Source organism: Embiotoca jacksoni, unplaced genomic scaffold (assembly GCF_022577435.1).
Source record: "Embiotoca jacksoni isolate LCO1_2020_lvr unplaced genomic scaffold, fEmbJac1.0.p SCAF_6, whole genome shotgun sequence".
Classification (NCBI taxonomy): domain Eukaryota; kingdom Metazoa; phylum Chordata; class Actinopteri; family Embiotocidae; genus Embiotoca; species Embiotoca jacksoni.
Genome location: NW_027185414.1, coordinates 198,058 through 215,061, shown reverse-complemented (window position 1 = coordinate 215,061; position 17,004 = coordinate 198,058). Strand labels below are relative to the sequence as shown.

At 46.0% G+C, this 17,004-nt stretch overlaps 1 protein-coding gene across 2 annotated transcripts; it reads left to right on the top strand.

Annotated features, from left to right (window-relative positions):
• The first annotated feature begins 10 nt into the window (after nucleotides 1–10).
• Nucleotides 11–10,657, top strand: LOC138213129 (uncharacterized protein F13E9.13, mitochondrial). Of its 2 annotated transcripts, XM_069174016.1 has the most exons (7): nucleotides 11–84; nucleotides 499–667; nucleotides 1,154–1,236; nucleotides 1,323–1,503; nucleotides 1,844–1,994; nucleotides 5,631–5,758; nucleotides 10,400–10,657. In XM_069174016.1, the coding sequence occupies exons 2-7, from the start codon at nucleotides 556–558 to the stop codon at nucleotides 10,588–10,590; spliced, it is 846 nt and encodes a 281-aa protein (XP_069030117.1). In that variant the 5' UTR covers nucleotides 11–84; nucleotides 499–555; the 3' UTR covers nucleotides 10,591–10,657. The 2 variants fall into 2 exon arrangements, with proteins under 2 accessions (XP_069030117.1, XP_069030118.1); XM_069174017.1 differs by lacking the exons at nucleotides 11–84; nucleotides 10,400–10,657 and adding an exon at nucleotides 10,208–10,392 and having other exon boundaries at nucleotides 363–667.
• Nucleotides 10,658–17,004: the final 6,347 nt, after the last annotated feature.

Here is a 17,004-nt window from a genome sequence, read left to right as displayed (position 1 = left end):
CCGCGTGGCTCGTCTGCCAGATGTAAACAAAGCCGTAGTCCTTTCGAGTTAACCTGAAGTAGAATGCACCGCGGCCAAAATATTGTGAGGCACACGAGCATTTGCGTTCAATGAATGCCTCATATGTCACTGTCATCCTTGGCGCATCTGTTGTTTAGGGGAGGATGACACAATATACCATGCGGAAGCTCCAGCCTGTGCTACAGGTTCCCATCGAGAGACTGCGAGATAACAAATTGCTAGTTGGTGTGTCATTTCGTGGAAATCGGTACTTAGCTATTCCCAACTGGCAATTATTGATCTCGGTGCTACTGTTTCAATGCCTATTTCTACCCCTTGCAACCAACGGCATGGAGACTGTTGTCCGTTTGGCTCCATAAAAATAACCTTTCTGCACTGCTTAAGCATTTTTAATGCAGTGTAATGTAATGTAAACAATTGTTTTCTTAGTCCGATTTTGACGACAGTTTGTTTTTAAAGATTTTGTTTGATTAACAGAATTGACCTTCGGCCCCTCACCTGATCCCCCATGCTTTAAAGGACAAAAACCAAGATATGCTCTCTGCTCCCTGGTCGCTTCACAAAAACAGGAGAATGAAGTTTTTGGAACTTTTCGGGCGCCTAAAATCCGTCGTTATTGGAATGATTCATGCTAAGTCCTTACCAGGTGAAGTAACATTGCACTGACCTATCCCCTTTAATGTTCCAATGTTAAATTGTTGTTACTTTAAAGAGTTGTACAAGATACACTTAAAATATAAAAAAGTAGTTCTCAATTTAGAATGTCCCCTGTCAGTGTTGTACGATTAAATATTAATTTATATGAACTAATGTTTAAGTATTATTTTATGTTGTAGTTGGTTAAGGTGAAACAAAATTTGAGTTCATTATTGTTGAAAAAAATATTATTCATGAAGTAACAGATTTGTGATAGTTTAACAGTTATAACTGTCAAATTAACATTGTTGAGTAAAACATACAATATTTTTCTCTGGAGTGGAGTAGAAGCGTAATGTGGAATGAAATACAAATAATCAAATAATGTAGGTACTTCAAATGCTTACTGTAGATGGTTACATTGCATCAGTGCAAAATATTGCAGTTATAGCTTGTGTTATCATACTTTATCCATCAAGTTTCTTGTCTATCTCAGGTACCCCACTAGGATGTTTTAAAATGTCACAAATCATTGAAGAAGCATGCACGGAGGCAGCAATCTACCGGGATGCAGGGGTTGTACGTTTTTTCACATTGTTTGATGTCCTTACACATCTGAAGTCTGCAGGCAAGCCAGTAACTATCATTTGTAAACCCCTCTTTAGGATGGCATGATCATTGAAAACATGCACGATGTCCCCTACTCGTTCTGTGTGGGACCCGAGGTGTGTGCCTGTATGACTGCAGTCTGCACTGCTGTGAGAGGTGTCTGTCCAGCCATGCCGCTCGGAGTGCAAATACTTTCCTCTGCTAACCAGCAGGCACTGGCTGTAGCTCTGGCTTCAGGTTCAGTAAATCATTAATTTATTTTTCTATATTTAAGGCTATATGTGCTACCAAAGCTTTTAGAACAGATCAAGACAGAGGTCTTCAATCATGTGTTGTCATGGCAAAATTATAAACATATTTTCCCATACTCAACACTACAGCAGCAGATTTCCCTGTCTGACCATCCTTTTTATATTAAGTTGTGTTTATCGGTAAAGTAAGGTGATGTGTTTGGTCTTAAGTGAGTAACTGCATATTTTCTAAGCTACCTGTGTGTCAGCCAAAGCATACCTCTGTTTAATATTGATTGAATTTGATTACCAATAGGAACGAATATAATGTAACTGTTTGGTTACAGGTCTTGATTTCATCAGGGCTGAAGGTTTTGTCTTTTCCCACGTGGCGGATGAGGGCCTCCTGAATGCTTGCGCTGGAAACTTACTGAGATATCGAAAGCAGATTGGAGCTGACCATGTGCAGGTCTTCACTGACATCAAAAAGAAGCATAGGTGAGATCACTCTCCTACAATTTGATTAGTAAGTAGAACCCAATAAGCCACTGATATGCACAAAGATATAAAAGCATATTAACACTTTCTGTCTCTGGATACAGGTAGTCATTTACATAGAACTACATTTTCTCTAATGGTACTGTATGTAATGTACCAATAGTAGGACAGTCAAATTCAGTTATCAGGTATTTAACCTCTTCCATTCCATAACCATTCCTGTTCACACCGTACACAGCAGACAACCCTGAGTCATGTCACATCCAGAAATATTCTGATAACACGGATATTTAGACGTGTACCTGGAATGTGCTAGAAGGAGATTACAGGGACCTGACTAGTGCCTTTACTGACTGGAGTGACAAAAACGGTCACCTTCTGAACACCACAAAGACAAAGTAGATTGTGGATTTTCAAAGGCCTAAGCAAGGCGTTCCCCATCCGAGTGGAGGACATTGAGGTGCTGCTGTCAGGAGTCCGGTTTTCCTTGGTTTTGCCCCTGATCACCTCTCCTCCTGTGTCCCCTCAGTCCCCTGTCTATTTGTTCTGTGTCCTCCTCTCCTCACCTCCTGTGGCCACGCCCCTCACCACTCACAGCAGATGCAGCCACTCACCCCTGATCACCACCTGCAGGTGTGCTGCATCTCCCTGATCACCTCCCCAGACTATATGTACCCTGCCCCTGCACTCCTCTGGTTGTCGGTTCATTTGTTAGTCACCCGTCCGTCCTCTGTCCTGTTCCCGTTCCTCTGGCTTCTGTTCCTCCTGCGGAGCTCCCTGTCGAAGTCACCAGTCAGTGGAGTTGCCCTCCCGACTCGGAGGATTATTGACTCCGTTTCTTCCAGCGGTCCTGTCCGCTGGTCTGCCGGCTGTCCTGCCAGCCGTGTCTCCCCGGATCTGTCGGTTGAGTTGCCCTCCCGACTGGAAGCAAGTGGACACGATAGGTGCCACCTTTTGGTTTGTTTGTTTTTGTGTTGATTGGAATAAAGACTGTATTTTGGAACCGATACCTGAGTCTGTGAGCCTGCATTTGGGTCCTGGTAAACACCACCTCATGACAGAATGAACCGACCAAGGAAGGACCCAGCGGCCCCAGACTCGGGGCCGAGGTACATGACTTTATTTCAATATTTTGCCAGTCAGGCCCACCGGAATGATCCCGTTTCAGCTGAACCCAGGACTGGGTTTGAGGGAACCCGCCTGGCTTTCTGGGACCCCCCCAGAGGGAGGCGACACCGGGGTCACCAGCCATCCGGTCCTGCTACGCCCCTTGGTCTCTGGACGTGTAGCCGTCAGTCACCACGAGCGAGCCCACAGCCCCGTCGGTCGCCACGAGCGAGCTTACAGCCCCGTCAGTCGCCACTACGGACTCAATACCCCCGCAGCTGCGGCCAATGATCCAGACGCCATCCGGGCCAGGGCATTGGCCCGCAAGGTCCTGCAGTGTGGCCTATGCAGCAGTAGCGCTGCTCCTCCGTTTCCTGTCGCTGGACGGGTCGTCGACATCCTGTCTCCAGCTCCAGCCTCCGGCACGGCCGACGTCCTGTCTCCAGCTCCTCCGTCCTCCGGCGCGGTCGACGCCCCTCCTCCAGCTCCTGTTGCCTCTGGATGGGTCGATGCCCTGCCTCCAGCTCCGGTCTCCGGCGCGGCCGACGTCCCACCTCCAGCTCTGGCCTCCAACGGGGTCGTCGCCCCGCCTCTAGCTCTGTCCTCCGGCGTGGCCAACGTTCCGCCTCCGCCTCCTGCTGCCTTTGTGTGGGTCGAAGCCCTGCCTCGTCATCATCCCCCGGAGTGGTCCCCCGAGCCCGTCCTGCCCCGTGGGCATCCTCCGGAGAGGTCACCCCAGGCCATCCTGCCCCGTGGGCGTCTTCCGCACAGGTCACCCCAGGCCATCCTGCCCCGTGGCCATCCTCCGGAGCGGTCACCCCAGGCCATCCTGCCCCGTGGCCATCCTCCGGAGCGGTCACCCCACGCCATCCTGCCCCGTGCCCGTCCTCCGTCCACCTAGGTTTCCCTTCTCGTGTCTTGTGTTGTTGTGGTCCTCTGTCCCTCCTCCGGTGCCCCCTCCTCCCGTCCCCCCCTCCTCCCGTCCAGTCCGGTCCAGTTTTGGTCGCCGAGAGGCTCCCTTTGAGGGGGGGGTACTGTCAGGAGTCCGGTTTTCCTCGGTTTTGTCCCCGATCCCCTCTCCTCCTGTGTCCCCTCAGTCCCCTGTCTGCTTGTTCTGTGTCCTCCTCTCCTCACCACCCGTGGCCACGCCCCTCACCAGTCCCAGCAGATGCAGCCACTCACCCCTGATCACCACCTGCAGGTGTGCTGCATCTCCCTGATCATCTCCCCGGACTATATGTACCCTGCCCCTGCACTCCTCTGGTTGTCGGTTCATTTGTTAGTCACCCGTCCGTCCTCCGTCTGTTCTCCATCCGTCCTGTTCCCGTTCCTCCGGCTTCTGTTCCTCCTGGGGAGCTCCCTGTCGAAGTCACCAGTCAGTGGCGTTGCCTTCCCGACTCAGGATTATTGACTCCGTTTCTTCCAGCGGTCCTGTCCGCTGGTCTGCCGGCTGCCCTGCCAGCCATGTCTCCCCGGATCTGTCGGTTGAGTTGCCCTCCGGACTGGAAGCAAGTGGACACAATAGGTGCCACCTTTTGGTTTGTTTGTTTTTGTGTTGATTGGAATAAAGACTGTATTTTGGAACCGATACCCAAGTCTGTGAGCCTGCATTTGGGTCCTGGTAAACACCATCTCATGACAGGTGCAGACCTACAAATACTTAGGTGTGCATCTGGATAACAAACTGGACTGGTCCCTGAACACAAATGCAATTCACAGAAAGTGGCAGAGACAGCTATTTTCCCTAAGGAGGCTTTGGTCCTTTGATGTCTGCAATGAAATCCTCTATGTTCTACAAATCAGTGGTGGCATGTGCTATTTTTTATGGTCCACTATGCTGGGGTGGCAGTATGACTGACAAAAACACTCGGCGACTGGACAGGTTGGTTTAAAAAAAAGCTGGCTCAGTACTTGGTAACTGTGGACTCACTGGGGTGTAGAGGCGAATAAGGAGCAAGGTACTGGCTATAATGGACGATACCAGCCAGAGGGCCTACACAACATCCTGGCAGGCCAGAGGAGCAGATCAGAGGAGCAGTTGCAGCTGGCAGCTCACTGAAGGTTTCAGATCTTTTTTTCCCCACAGCCCTCAGGCTTTACAACACCTCAGCCAGGGGCAGTGGTTCATGACCAAGACTGTTACTTTCCCCCATCCTGTTTCCATTCTCGTTCCACATTCTTTGCACATAAAAAATAATGTAGCCGATAAGGATGTAATAACTTGTCTAAAATACGTATACTTTTTCATGTGATTACTGAGAGTGCCTTATAAATGTTACTCAGAGGTGCTAAATAAATGTCTTGAAAGCATTTTTGAATTAATACAGATTTCAGAAAAGCATTTCCTCAGTACTGATGATTTAGTAACCTTTGTCTAATATTCTGTCTCATCAGTGAAGGTTCCCAAAGAACTTACATTTGCATAGTACTTTAACTTTGTATTTTCTAATTTCTGACATGCTTCTGCTCCTCGTTCCTGTTTTAAATTCATTTTAGATTATACTGTGTTTTATATCAATGTGTTCTCAGCTCCCATGTTCTGACATCAGACTTGACCATTGAAGAGATAGCGCGTGCCGCTGAGTTCTTCCTTTCAGATGGACTCATCATCACAGGAGCAGCCACTGGTTTGCAGGCTGACCCGTGGGAGCTCAGAGGTACTCGCACAAAAACGCCATACTTCCTGCAGCCAAGAGACATATGGGGTAGCACTGAATACTAACTTTGACTGCATGGCTTTAACCGTTGTAATTACTTTGGATAGCTAAATTGAGCATTAATTAAACCATTAAAAAAAATACAAAGAAAAGCCAATAACTCCCAGGTTAGTGCATCATAATGAATTATGATTTATTAAGCATGATCATGATGTATTCTTTGCAAAATAAATGTTGGCCCACTGAACCAAACTCTGCAGCATAGTGCACATCATGAAATCAGAATTAACGAAGCAACAGTTAGTCAGTTTGTAGCCCCTAAAGAGAAGTTGTGAACCGTTTCATCTGGGCTACCATTAAGCTTGCTGCACAGTCCACATAACAACGGATTACTTGCACGGGACATATGTAAAGGCACTTGCCTTCCCCACTGCCATGAGGCGGGGGGTCAAGAACCCTCAAGCGGATCACCCTGGAAATGAAGGAGGAGGTAATGACCTCTGGCAAAAAGAATGGTTTAACGGCAGCTTCAACCACCCCCCACCCCTCTGTCGTCTGTGAAAATCATGCATAAGGGAGGCACTGACAAGGCTGAAGCAAGCGCTAATGAGAGGGCTGTCTTAACCAACACCGCCACCAGGTCCACCTGCTCCAAGGGTTCAAACGGCAGGACCGTCAAACCATCCAACATGAACTGCAAGTCCCACTGAGGGACAAGATGCCTTGCCAGAGGTCTGGCTGCGAACCCCCAGGAGTTTCACCAAAGGGTGGCCCCTGGCTGTTGGGCCAGCTGTTATTGCCCACAGGGCCAACGCCAAATGGCCCTTACACTTACACAAACTCCAAGACATCCTGCGGAGGACAAGAGCACGGTCCATGCCTCTGTCCCCGCACAACATTCGCCATTGTGTTCTATGATTTAATGGTGGAGACCGCTGCCGATGACAGGCCAAGTTTGGTACGTTTCTTCCTTTTAACTGCCAAACCATGAGGCGCCGTCACAGAACTGCACCTGCACGAATGGTCCCCTCACCTGAACCAAGGTAGTGGGCCAGTCTGGAACTGGCCACGGGGCATGGGGCACGGAGCACAGAGGGGGCACAGAGCATTTTTCTTGCTCGTAAACAGGTCGGCCATAGGTCCACTGAAGCACTGTCATATCAGCACAGCTACTTCTCGAGAGAAGCCTCACTCGTTCAAGAGCTGGTCCTCCCGGGACATTTTGTCAGCCCCCACATTGAGGTTCCTCAAAACATGATGGGCCCTCAGAGATCCAAAAAGCCTCTGTCTAAGTCAGGATGTCTCTAATGAACCTGTGCAGGCTGGGGGTTCTGACACATCCCCCCCCTGCCTGTTGAGATAATCTATGACTGTGGTGTTGTCTGACCTCACTTGTGTTGCAGCTGCTGTGCAAAATGATGCAACACCCTCTGGACCACACTAGATGATCTAGAAGACGAGATGAGCTCCAATACTAGACATCCGGACATGCTAGGAGGGGCAACAGGAGCCTGCCGGATCTCGACTTTGGTCCAGCCCAAGCCTGGAGAATGACCGCAGCAGATGAACTGCTGACATCATTCCTAGCGAAGACATCAACCTCCCAGCTGTCACCGTGACAGCTGTCTTAACATGCTGAGCTAGCTGCAGCAGCACTATCATGCATTCCTCTGGCAGACGGGCAAGCATCCTGAGAGTCCAGACATAGCCCCAAATATTGCATCTGCTGACTTGGTTGCAGTGCACTGTTCTCTAGCTTGAAAGTGAAACCCAGCTCCTTGATATGCTGAATCACTAGCTCAGTGTGGGCCCCGTATTTGGCCTGAGACAGAGCAAGGATCAGCCATTAATCCTAGTATGTCAAAATCCTCATATTTCTCTATCTCAGAAGACACAGCACTTTCTCCACACATTTGGAGAAGGTGCTCGCAGCCAATGAATATCCAAATGGGGGACGGGTGTACTGTTACACTCCCTCTCCCACAGCAAAATGTAGATATTTCCTGTGGCGGCAAAATAAGAACGTGGAAAAATGCGTCCGTCACATCTATGGATGTGATCCAGTCGCCTGTTTGACTGTCAGCATGCAGAAAGGATGTGTGATGTAACTCATTAATATGCGGCTTCCAATGTTTTAGGAAATTGGAAATAATGGAAGAAAATTCCTTCTCTTCCGCCGACTGAGGGACCACTATTATTGCTGCCTTCCTCAGGGTCAAGACTTTCTCCTCTCCACAAGATGCCGTTGAAAGGTGGAGGTTGTTGGCAAAACTATAATGCATACTTCCCTCCACAGTGTTTTGTCCAGCCAGGATGGGAAAGGTCAACACAGATACACCCACTCTGGATAACGATCCGTGTGCAGGCGAGCAGAGAGACCGCTGCCTGGCAGAGAGAACAGACAACCCGACATCTTCTTCCCACCATGGAAAGCGGTTTGAGGGAGGTCAGAAGGCCTCTGTGACGGCAAAAGTTCAGTGGGCGTGTTGGTTTCCATACGAACGTCACGTGTGATGTTATTGATGTTTGAGGTAGCAGCTGGTGTAGACCTGTAGCTACCACAGTTGCTCATAGTCATTACAATGTGAGAACTGTGGCTCCTCTCTCCCACTTTTCTTTGGAGAACTGACAGAAAGAGGAATTGGCGCGGTTTGCTTTTCCGATGTAGCACAAACACATTGTTAGCTGATTGCCTAGCTGTAGCCTTAACTTCATTAACGATGACAGATGTGTGGTCTTAATAGCACGGCTAATCTGTGTATAAGCACTCAGAGCAGAGTGTGAGGTGTTTGAGAAGCCGCTGAGGAAGGATGGGTCTTGCGCACTGATTGTTCTCAAGAAGCTGTCGGAGGCTGTCAGAAGAAGGCGTCATGCTCCTCTCAAAGTAGCGCTTCTTCGCCCTCATATCTAGCTAACATTACTGCTCACCTGTGTGTTAGCGTTAGTGCAGGGATGAAGCTCTCTAAAGAGGATGTATACTTTGACACGATGCCCTTTAATGAAAATCACGCATCTGACATTTCTCCTGCCTGAGACAGAGGCTTCGGGAGGGCCAATGGAACCGCCCTGCCCGGTCTCTCGATTCAGCAAAGGATCACACTCTTGGGTTGCCAGTGGGTGCTCTACAATGAGAACAGTCCTTACGTCAAAACTTTTGTTGTTGCTGCTGAGGATGAGGCTGCTGAGGATGAAGATGGGAACCCAGCTGCTCGGAGGCCTTCCGCACCATCTCCACTCTGTTGATCATAGGCTTAATGTTTTTGCCAAAGCGTGAGTCAAGGGAAAGGGGCAGGTTTATAAGCTGGCATCACTTGGCTTTCCTTCAGGGATGACAGTGACAGCTGACTGCTCTGCACAAGCACATCTGTACCTGGGGCACACGTGGAGCAGCTGCCATTACTTGTGGCCGCTGCTGCATGCAGCCATTACTATAGAGACTTTTTGGTATACAGAAAAGTCACTATAAACTCTACAATAATAAGTGAAGTTTAGAAAACTCGCAGCAAAAGTAAGTAAAACATCAACAGACGTTTGACCATGTCCGTCCTAATGCGCAGTGGAACTGCAACTGCGCCCTTTTATTTACATTTACGAATGTCGAACATGTTGCAAATATCTACCTATTCAATAAACTACTCCAGTAAAGGACAGAACACATACTTTCAGGAGTCTGCACCTCTGAAAAGAGACCATGGCCATCACACTGTTGTAGCTCCTTGCCTGCAGTGTTTTGATGTCAACTTTTAATATTGGTTTAGCTCACTTGGAAACCCAACAGCAGTGATACTAAAATAGTAGCAGGTGCCACATACCATCCACGGACAATGGAAAACAAAAAATGCGATTAGATTTGAGCTGAGCCAAGCTGAGCCAGTACAGTTGGAAGAGAAGCAGATTATGTCAGCAGAGAAGGGTCTGCTGCTGTTGAACTGCTGCTTTACGGCGAGGTTCCATCCACCCTACTTCACAGAGCTATCGTTGCCAGTTCCCCTTTTTTATCAAAGTTAATTACAACCCCGTTTCCCAAAAAAGTTGAACTCTGTGTAGAATGTAAATTTAAACAGAAGGCGATGATTTACTAATTGTATAAACACATTTAATTAAAACTGGTTTAAAGACAACGTACCAAATGTTGAAGACGTGTAATTGTTTTATGTAATATATATGCTTATTTTGAATTTGAAGCTGGAAACTACTACTACAGTCTTTTGTTGCCCATGTCCCAACTTTTTTGAGACATGTTGCTGGAAACAAATTCAAAATAAGCATTTGTTTTTCATAAAACAATGAAATTTCTCCTTTTCACATGTTGTTTTTGGTGTATTTTCAGTTAAATCTGGGTTTATGGGATTTGCAAATCAGTGCATTCTGTTTTATTTACATTTTACACAGCATCCCAACTTTTTGGGAAACAGGGTTTTAATATCAAACATGTCTCATGTCCAAAAGGCACGAAAATTGTCAATGCACACCCTTGAGTCCCCAGCAACACACCCACCAAGTTTGAAGCAGATGGCACACAAGATATGTGAGGCGCAAACACATAAACATGCATACATACGTATATACAGAGATTACTTGAATTATAATATAGATTTTCATTTTGGATGCCACTGTTCTGCTGTTTCCTTGTTTTTGCAGAGGTTTCCCGATCTGTGAAAATCCCGGTGTTGGTAGGTTCTGGAATGACCTATGACAACATTGAAAACTACCTTGATGCAAATGGCATGATCATCGGTTCTCATTTTAAGTATGGTGGCAACTGGGCCAGTGCAGTAGACCCGGACCAAGTCAAGAGATTCATAGGAAAAATACGTGACCTTCGAAAATGAAAGGTTTTCTGTCATCACCTCAATGCTTTAAACATGTTTGTATTTCCACAATAAAGAAATGCAGACATCTTCTTTGGAAAACAAGTTTTATTAGAGTTTGTTGTACATTTTATGAATACACATCCACTTGGATTTAATTTGGAACAAAGTATTCTACAGGTTTGCATTTTTCATGTTTTGAACAGTATCACACATTATAATAAAAACAGCGCTGTGAGAATAACTTTCACACTGCTCCAACTTCCTGTAGGCCCTATCTACTCATATCAATCTACACGTCAAACAAGTCAGCTTGTTATCAGCTGATAGTTTAGATCAGCAACCTTTGTGTCCACACAGCTACACACCGAGCCGAGCCTCCTCACTAACACAGACTGCTGCAGTTTGAGACACAGACACACACGCCCTTGTCAGTATCCAACGTTCACAGGAATTAACAATGCGTGACTCTTGTTAATTTCGGGCATCGGCTCGTTTCAATCAAGTTTGTATAAAATATCTTCACCCGAGTTACTCAGGAAACTTTGCTCTCACCGGACACATCGCAAGTTACAGCTCATCACTCTACTGGTTTTCCTCAATCAGCTCTCTCCTACCTCATTAAGATATCCCCCCACCCCACACACACACACACACACACACACACACAGTCCACACACATACATAAAGTCAGATAGACACACACCAACATTATTTTCTGAACAATACAAAGTAAAGTATATTATTTTTTTTATTTTCTTTCATATGACTAGCCTAACATTATTCTCAATAGCTCAACAATAAATATTTAAGAATAAAACTTTTATAAACAAAAGAAAAAACTTGTTCTGTAAATAGTTCTCTTTCCCTTGTGATCAAAAACATTGCTCTGAAGCTCAATTCTGGGGCTGTTCTGTAAATAGTTTTCAAATAAATTATAAATTTACCAATTTTTTTATCAATCCATATCAATCTCAGGCTTAGTTGACCAACTTCCGATTACGTCACGCACTTCCGGTCTGAGCACCACACACTTCAGGATTAAGCCCCACCCACCGAGTACAGATATGGATACAGATCATTTAGTTGTTTCAACAGATACAGAGACAGATAATGGTGTACTTGCTCGTCTCTATTAGCCAGGTTCTGTCCACAGAGGGCGCTGCGGTTCAGTTTATTCCACTAATCTTGGGTCCTTGCCCTATGGGCAGCCAGCAGTTCGAGCTTGCATGGCAGAGGGGTCCCCCAGGCAGCAACACACCAGGATATGTCGTTCCTCACTGCCAGTGGTTTTAAAAATGTGTGTAACTCAGGTAGTGAAGTTGACCAAGCTACTAAACTTGGAAGGGTATAGAGCAGGAGTGTCAAACATACGGCCCGCGGGCCGGACTTTGCTAAGTGTGAAAATTGCAGAAAGACATAGATTGCATTTCTATGAGAATATGGAGGTTTATGAGTACAAACATTTTGTAATTTTTTAATCAATTGCGTAAAACAGCGTAAATGCAATGTCTGCTCCGGAGGCAGAAGCACTCATTGCCACAGGCAGCAGCGCTCGCTGCTAGGGAATCTGCAGAGGAGAGCCCAGGCAGATAAACAGTGGGCTGATGTCTGAGTTTTTGGTCTTTATATTTCTGGTTTATTGTAGAAAGACCTTAAAATAGGGTTTAACATCCAAAAACCTTCACCAATGATTTAAACATAGAGAAATATTGTCGTTATGTATGCGTTATTATGCTATGAATTTACTGGTCTGGCCCACTTGAGATGAAAGTGGGCAGTATGTAGCCCCTTAACTAAAATGAGTTTGACACCCCTGGTATAGAGGGTATAGTCCCCCCCTGCTCTGCTCACATGTTTGGACTGTTTACCGTTCATGCAAAACACAAGCAGTCTGGCAACTTTTTGATCTGCCTTTGTAAAAATGGCATAGCTTACAGGTCTGAAAAATAAAGCCCAATGCAAAAGTGCTTCTGGGCTATTGAGGGCCACTCGGGGATTTTTCAGAAAACCTTCTGGCTCAGAGATTCCCATTACAACCTCTGTCATGAAACACAAAGTCAATACATTTTTACAGCTACAACAGGTAGCCGACAGCCGACCTCAAAAGACGCTTCATCTTTCCCCTTGTGGTCCATTGAACTGGTCGAAAAGCACAAGGAAAATCTTGAGATGATGGTTTGATGGAAAAAAAAAAAAAAAAGGGGGGTGATAAAGATGGGGACAGCACAAGGCAGGGGTTTTATTCAGAGAGTTATTGGGACATTCTGCTAATAATATTTAACAATAGTCTAGTCTGGAAGTGACAATGGCATGGACTAGCTTTTCCAGCTTTTCCTAATTTTAACAATATTGCACAGGTGAAAAGAAGAATTCCTAGAGACTTAATTTATGTGAGTTAAATGACATATTCTGGTCAAAAATAGCCCCAAAATGACAGTCGGTGATTGCTGTGAATAGAGCAGCTGTCAACTAAGGAAATTAGTGATGGCAGCATGGAGCAACAGCTGATGGGAGGGAATAAACCCCACCAGTGCAAGCAGTTCCACTGCCCCCAAACAAGCCACATCTACAGAGAATAGAACGACATCCCTAGATACACCCCTGGAGTCTGGAAAAGTAGGGGTGGAGGACTCAGACAGATCACTCAGCTACAGGCCATGGAACGGAAATGACCAAGAGAAGGATCGACCCATGGGTAAGGATTAGCACATCAAGGGAAGACAATGGCTCAGTGGGGAAAAGATGGGAACTGCAGGTTTGTTGTTTCGGTTAGCAGGTGACAACAGCTCAGGGCCCTAAAATACAACAAGAGAGGAAAAAGAGCTTGCAATGGTTACTACTTCCTAAGTTCAACATCCTAAGTAAATCAAGATATTCGACTGCAGTCCAGCAGCAGGTAGAAAGTCACAGTTTGCTGGATATCAAAAGTACCCAATACACAGAGGACAGTGGTGCAAGCACTGAAGAGGGGGCATGTGAATGAGGCCCGGCCTAATAGTTAGAGTAGCAGTGAGGGTAAAGCTTGTCACTCGGCCAAGAGCAGATGAGAGCAAAGTGTGGCAGTCAGTAGGCTAAATATAGATGTGGTGGAGGTGTCAGAGAGTTCGAAAGGGACAGCAGAGGCTAAGTGAAATTTGGAGATGTTATTTACCATTATTGTGCTGATGGATTTACGGTACTAATTAAAAGAAAGCACAGGTTCAAGAAGTAGTTAAATCCAGAAGACAGAAAGAAATAGAGAGGTTTGTCGGAGTTTTCTTCCTGTTAAGAGGGAGTTTTTCCTTCCCTGTGCTGGAGGGTTTTGTCCCTTAAAGAGGAGTTTTTCCCTCCTAGTTTACGTGGGAATTGTTGAATTGTTGGGCTTCTCTGTATAATATTGTAAAGTTCTGCTGTAAGGATTTTGATGTGTCTAGTGCCATGAAATAACTTCTGTTGTGATTTGGCGCTATATAAATAAAATTGAATTGAATTGAATTGAGGTTGGTAAAGGAAAGACAGCAGCTAACTACCTGCAACTGAAGAGGAAAGACATGGAATTGAGGTGTTGCAGCAAAAACTTAGAAATTGACTAACAGTACTGAGGAAGGCAGAACATTAGACGAGAAAAAGAGTTAGGGCTTCCTTTTTAGGGATCCATTTTGCTTTGTTAAGAGGTTGTTTAATCAGAATAGAAGTGGACCGATATAGAACATAAAAGCTTTCATTGTCCCCATTGGCCAAATAGGATATATACTACATATATACACTGCTCAAAAAAATAAAGGGAACACTTAAACAACACAATGTAACTCCAAGTCAATCACACTTCTGGGAAATCAACCTGTCCAGTTAGGAAGCAACACTGATTGTGAATCAATTTTACCTACTGTTGTGCAAATGGAACAGACAACAGGTGGAAATGAGGCAATTATCAAGACAACCCTATAAAGGAATGGTTCTGCAGGTGGTGACCACAGACCATTTCTCTGTCCTCATCCTTTCTGGCGGATTTTTGGTCCCTTTTGCATTTTGCCAGTGCCCTCACCACTAGAGGTAGCATGAGGCGGTGTCTACAACCCACAGAAGTTGATCAGGTAGTGCAACTCATCCAGGATGGCACATCAATGCATGCTGTGGCAAGAAGGTTTGCTGTGTCTGTCAGCACAGTGTCAAGAGCACGGAGGAGATACCGGGAGACAGGCTGGTCCACCAGGAGACGTGGAGGGGTCCACAGGAGGACAACAACCCAGCAGCGGGACCGCTATCTGCTCCTTTGTGCAAGGAGGAACAGGAGGATCACTGCCAGAGCCCTACAAAATGACCTCCAGCAGGCCACTAATGTGCATGTTTATGCTCAAACTGTCAGAAACAGACTCCATGAGGGTGGTATGAGGGCCCAACGTCCACAAGTGGGGCCTGTGGTTACAGCCCAACACCGTGCAGGGCGATCGGCATTTGCCAGAGAACACCAAGATTGGCAGCTTCTCCATCGGCGCCCTGTGCTCTTCACAGATGAGAGCAGGTTCACACTGAGCACATGTGACAGACGTGACAGAGTCTGGAGACGCCGTGGAGAACGTTCTGCTGCCTGCAACATCCTCCAGCGTGACCGGTTTGGCGGTGGGTCAGCAATGGTCTGGGGAGGCATTTCTTTGGAGGGCCTCACAGCCCTCCATGTGCTAGCCAGAGGTACCCTGACTGCCATTAGGTCCCGGGATGAGATCCTCAGACCCATTGTAAGACCATATGCTGGTGCAGTGGGCCCTGGGTTCCTTCTAACGCATGACAATGCTCGGCCTCATGTGGCTGGAGTGTGTCAGCAGTTCCTGCATGATGAAGGCATTGATGCTATGGACTGGCCTGCCTGTTCCCCAGACCTGAATCTGGCAGCACATCTGGGACATCATGTCTCGTTCCATCCACCAACGCCATGTCGCACCACAGACTGTCCAGGAGTTGACTGATGCTTTGATCCAGGTCTGGGAGGAGATCCCTCAGGAGAACATCCGTGGTCTCATCAGGAGCATGCCCAGGCGTTGTAAAGAGTGCATACAAGCACGTGGAGGCCACACACACTACGGAGCCTCATTTTGACTTGTCTTGAGGAATTTCCACAGAAGTTGGATCAGCCTGTTATCTAATTTTTTCACTTTTATTTTGAGTATGATTCTGAATCCAGACCTCCATGGGATAATGATTTTGATTTCCATTGATCATTCTTATGTTATTTTGTTCTCAACACATTCCACTATGTAATGAATAAAGATTTTCAACTGGAATATTTCATTCATTGAGATCTAGGATGTGTTGTTTAAGTGGTCCCTTTATTTTTTTGAGCAGTGTATAAAAGTTCTCCTGATGTACTTAGATTCTTGTGGAGGCTCTTCAGGATAGTATGGAAAACAATAAGTGATACCAAAAGCATGGTGCAGGGCAGGTGGAATACCTACACCACAAAAACCTGGAGAGCAATAAGCTAATTGACACTTCTATGAAAAAAGCTGGAATTCCAGGTTTTGCAGGTTGCATAGAGCATGTTAGTGTAATGTAGGATCAGATTCAAGTAGCTTAACATGAGAAAAGGGATGTGCATGTCGGGTTTTTTTAGATCGAGAGAACACCTTATCTGTAGTGTGTCTGACTTCTTTAGGGTGTCAGGAGTAAGACTTACTAAAGGTGTACTTTTGGTATGTCAGAATGTGTTTCTCCACAACTGATGTGACCGCAGCATGCCAGAGATTGGAGATAGGAATCATGGCAGGTTGTACTAGTGCTATGTCATTACTACCCAATCACTGTATGTGCGCACCGTTTAAAGGCCGCTAGTGGTCCTCTGAGCTCTTCCCTGACATCAAACACATGTCCCGATTTCGGTTTACCCAACTACCACAACCGTCGCAGGTATGGAGCAGTGTCTGCATGATTTGTGTCCCTGTAAATCACTGCTATACTGTGTTTACATTATATTCCTTCAATTTTGTAGACATCATCTTGGACTCCCTTCTTCCAGTAAAGGTGACTCACTCACAGATTGCTAACAGTAGGTCTCCTCCACTCCTTTTTTTGTTGTCATTGTATGTTGTAGCAGTGTTTTGTTTTACATAGGTGCCGGTAGTACTCTATCCATCTCCGCAGGAACGCGATGCACTGCACCTGTAACCAGGCTGTAATATAGTAATCTTCAATACAACCTATTAAATTTGAAGTTGTATTACCGGCAAACAAAGCAACACTACGAACACTCAAAAGTGTGACAACAACCTCTGTAATTAGAAATTAACTTGTTAAAAAAGCAGACTGACAACAGTCTTATCTGTGCAGTTGTCATTGTTAATACTTTGGTACACAGATGCCTACTCTAGATAAGGTCGTCCACATCACTAGCAGCGATCAAATCTTGATTGAAAAGATCTATTTTTGCTGGCATTTCCATAGCAGACCCTATTACCATTT

Coding starts and splice junctions, on each gene's coding strand:
- LOC138213129 (XM_069174016.1), top strand. CDS start 556: ATGCTCTCTGCTCCCTGGTCGCTTCACAAAAACAGGAGAATGAAGTTT. Junction 668..1,153: donor TCATGCTAAGTCCTTACCAG/GTGAAGTAACAT, acceptor TGTCTATCTCAG/GTACCCCACTAGGATGTTTT. Junction 1,237..1,322: donor TCTACCGGGATGCAGGGGTT/GTACGTTTTTTC, acceptor ACCCCTCTTTAG/GATGGCATGATCATTGAAAA.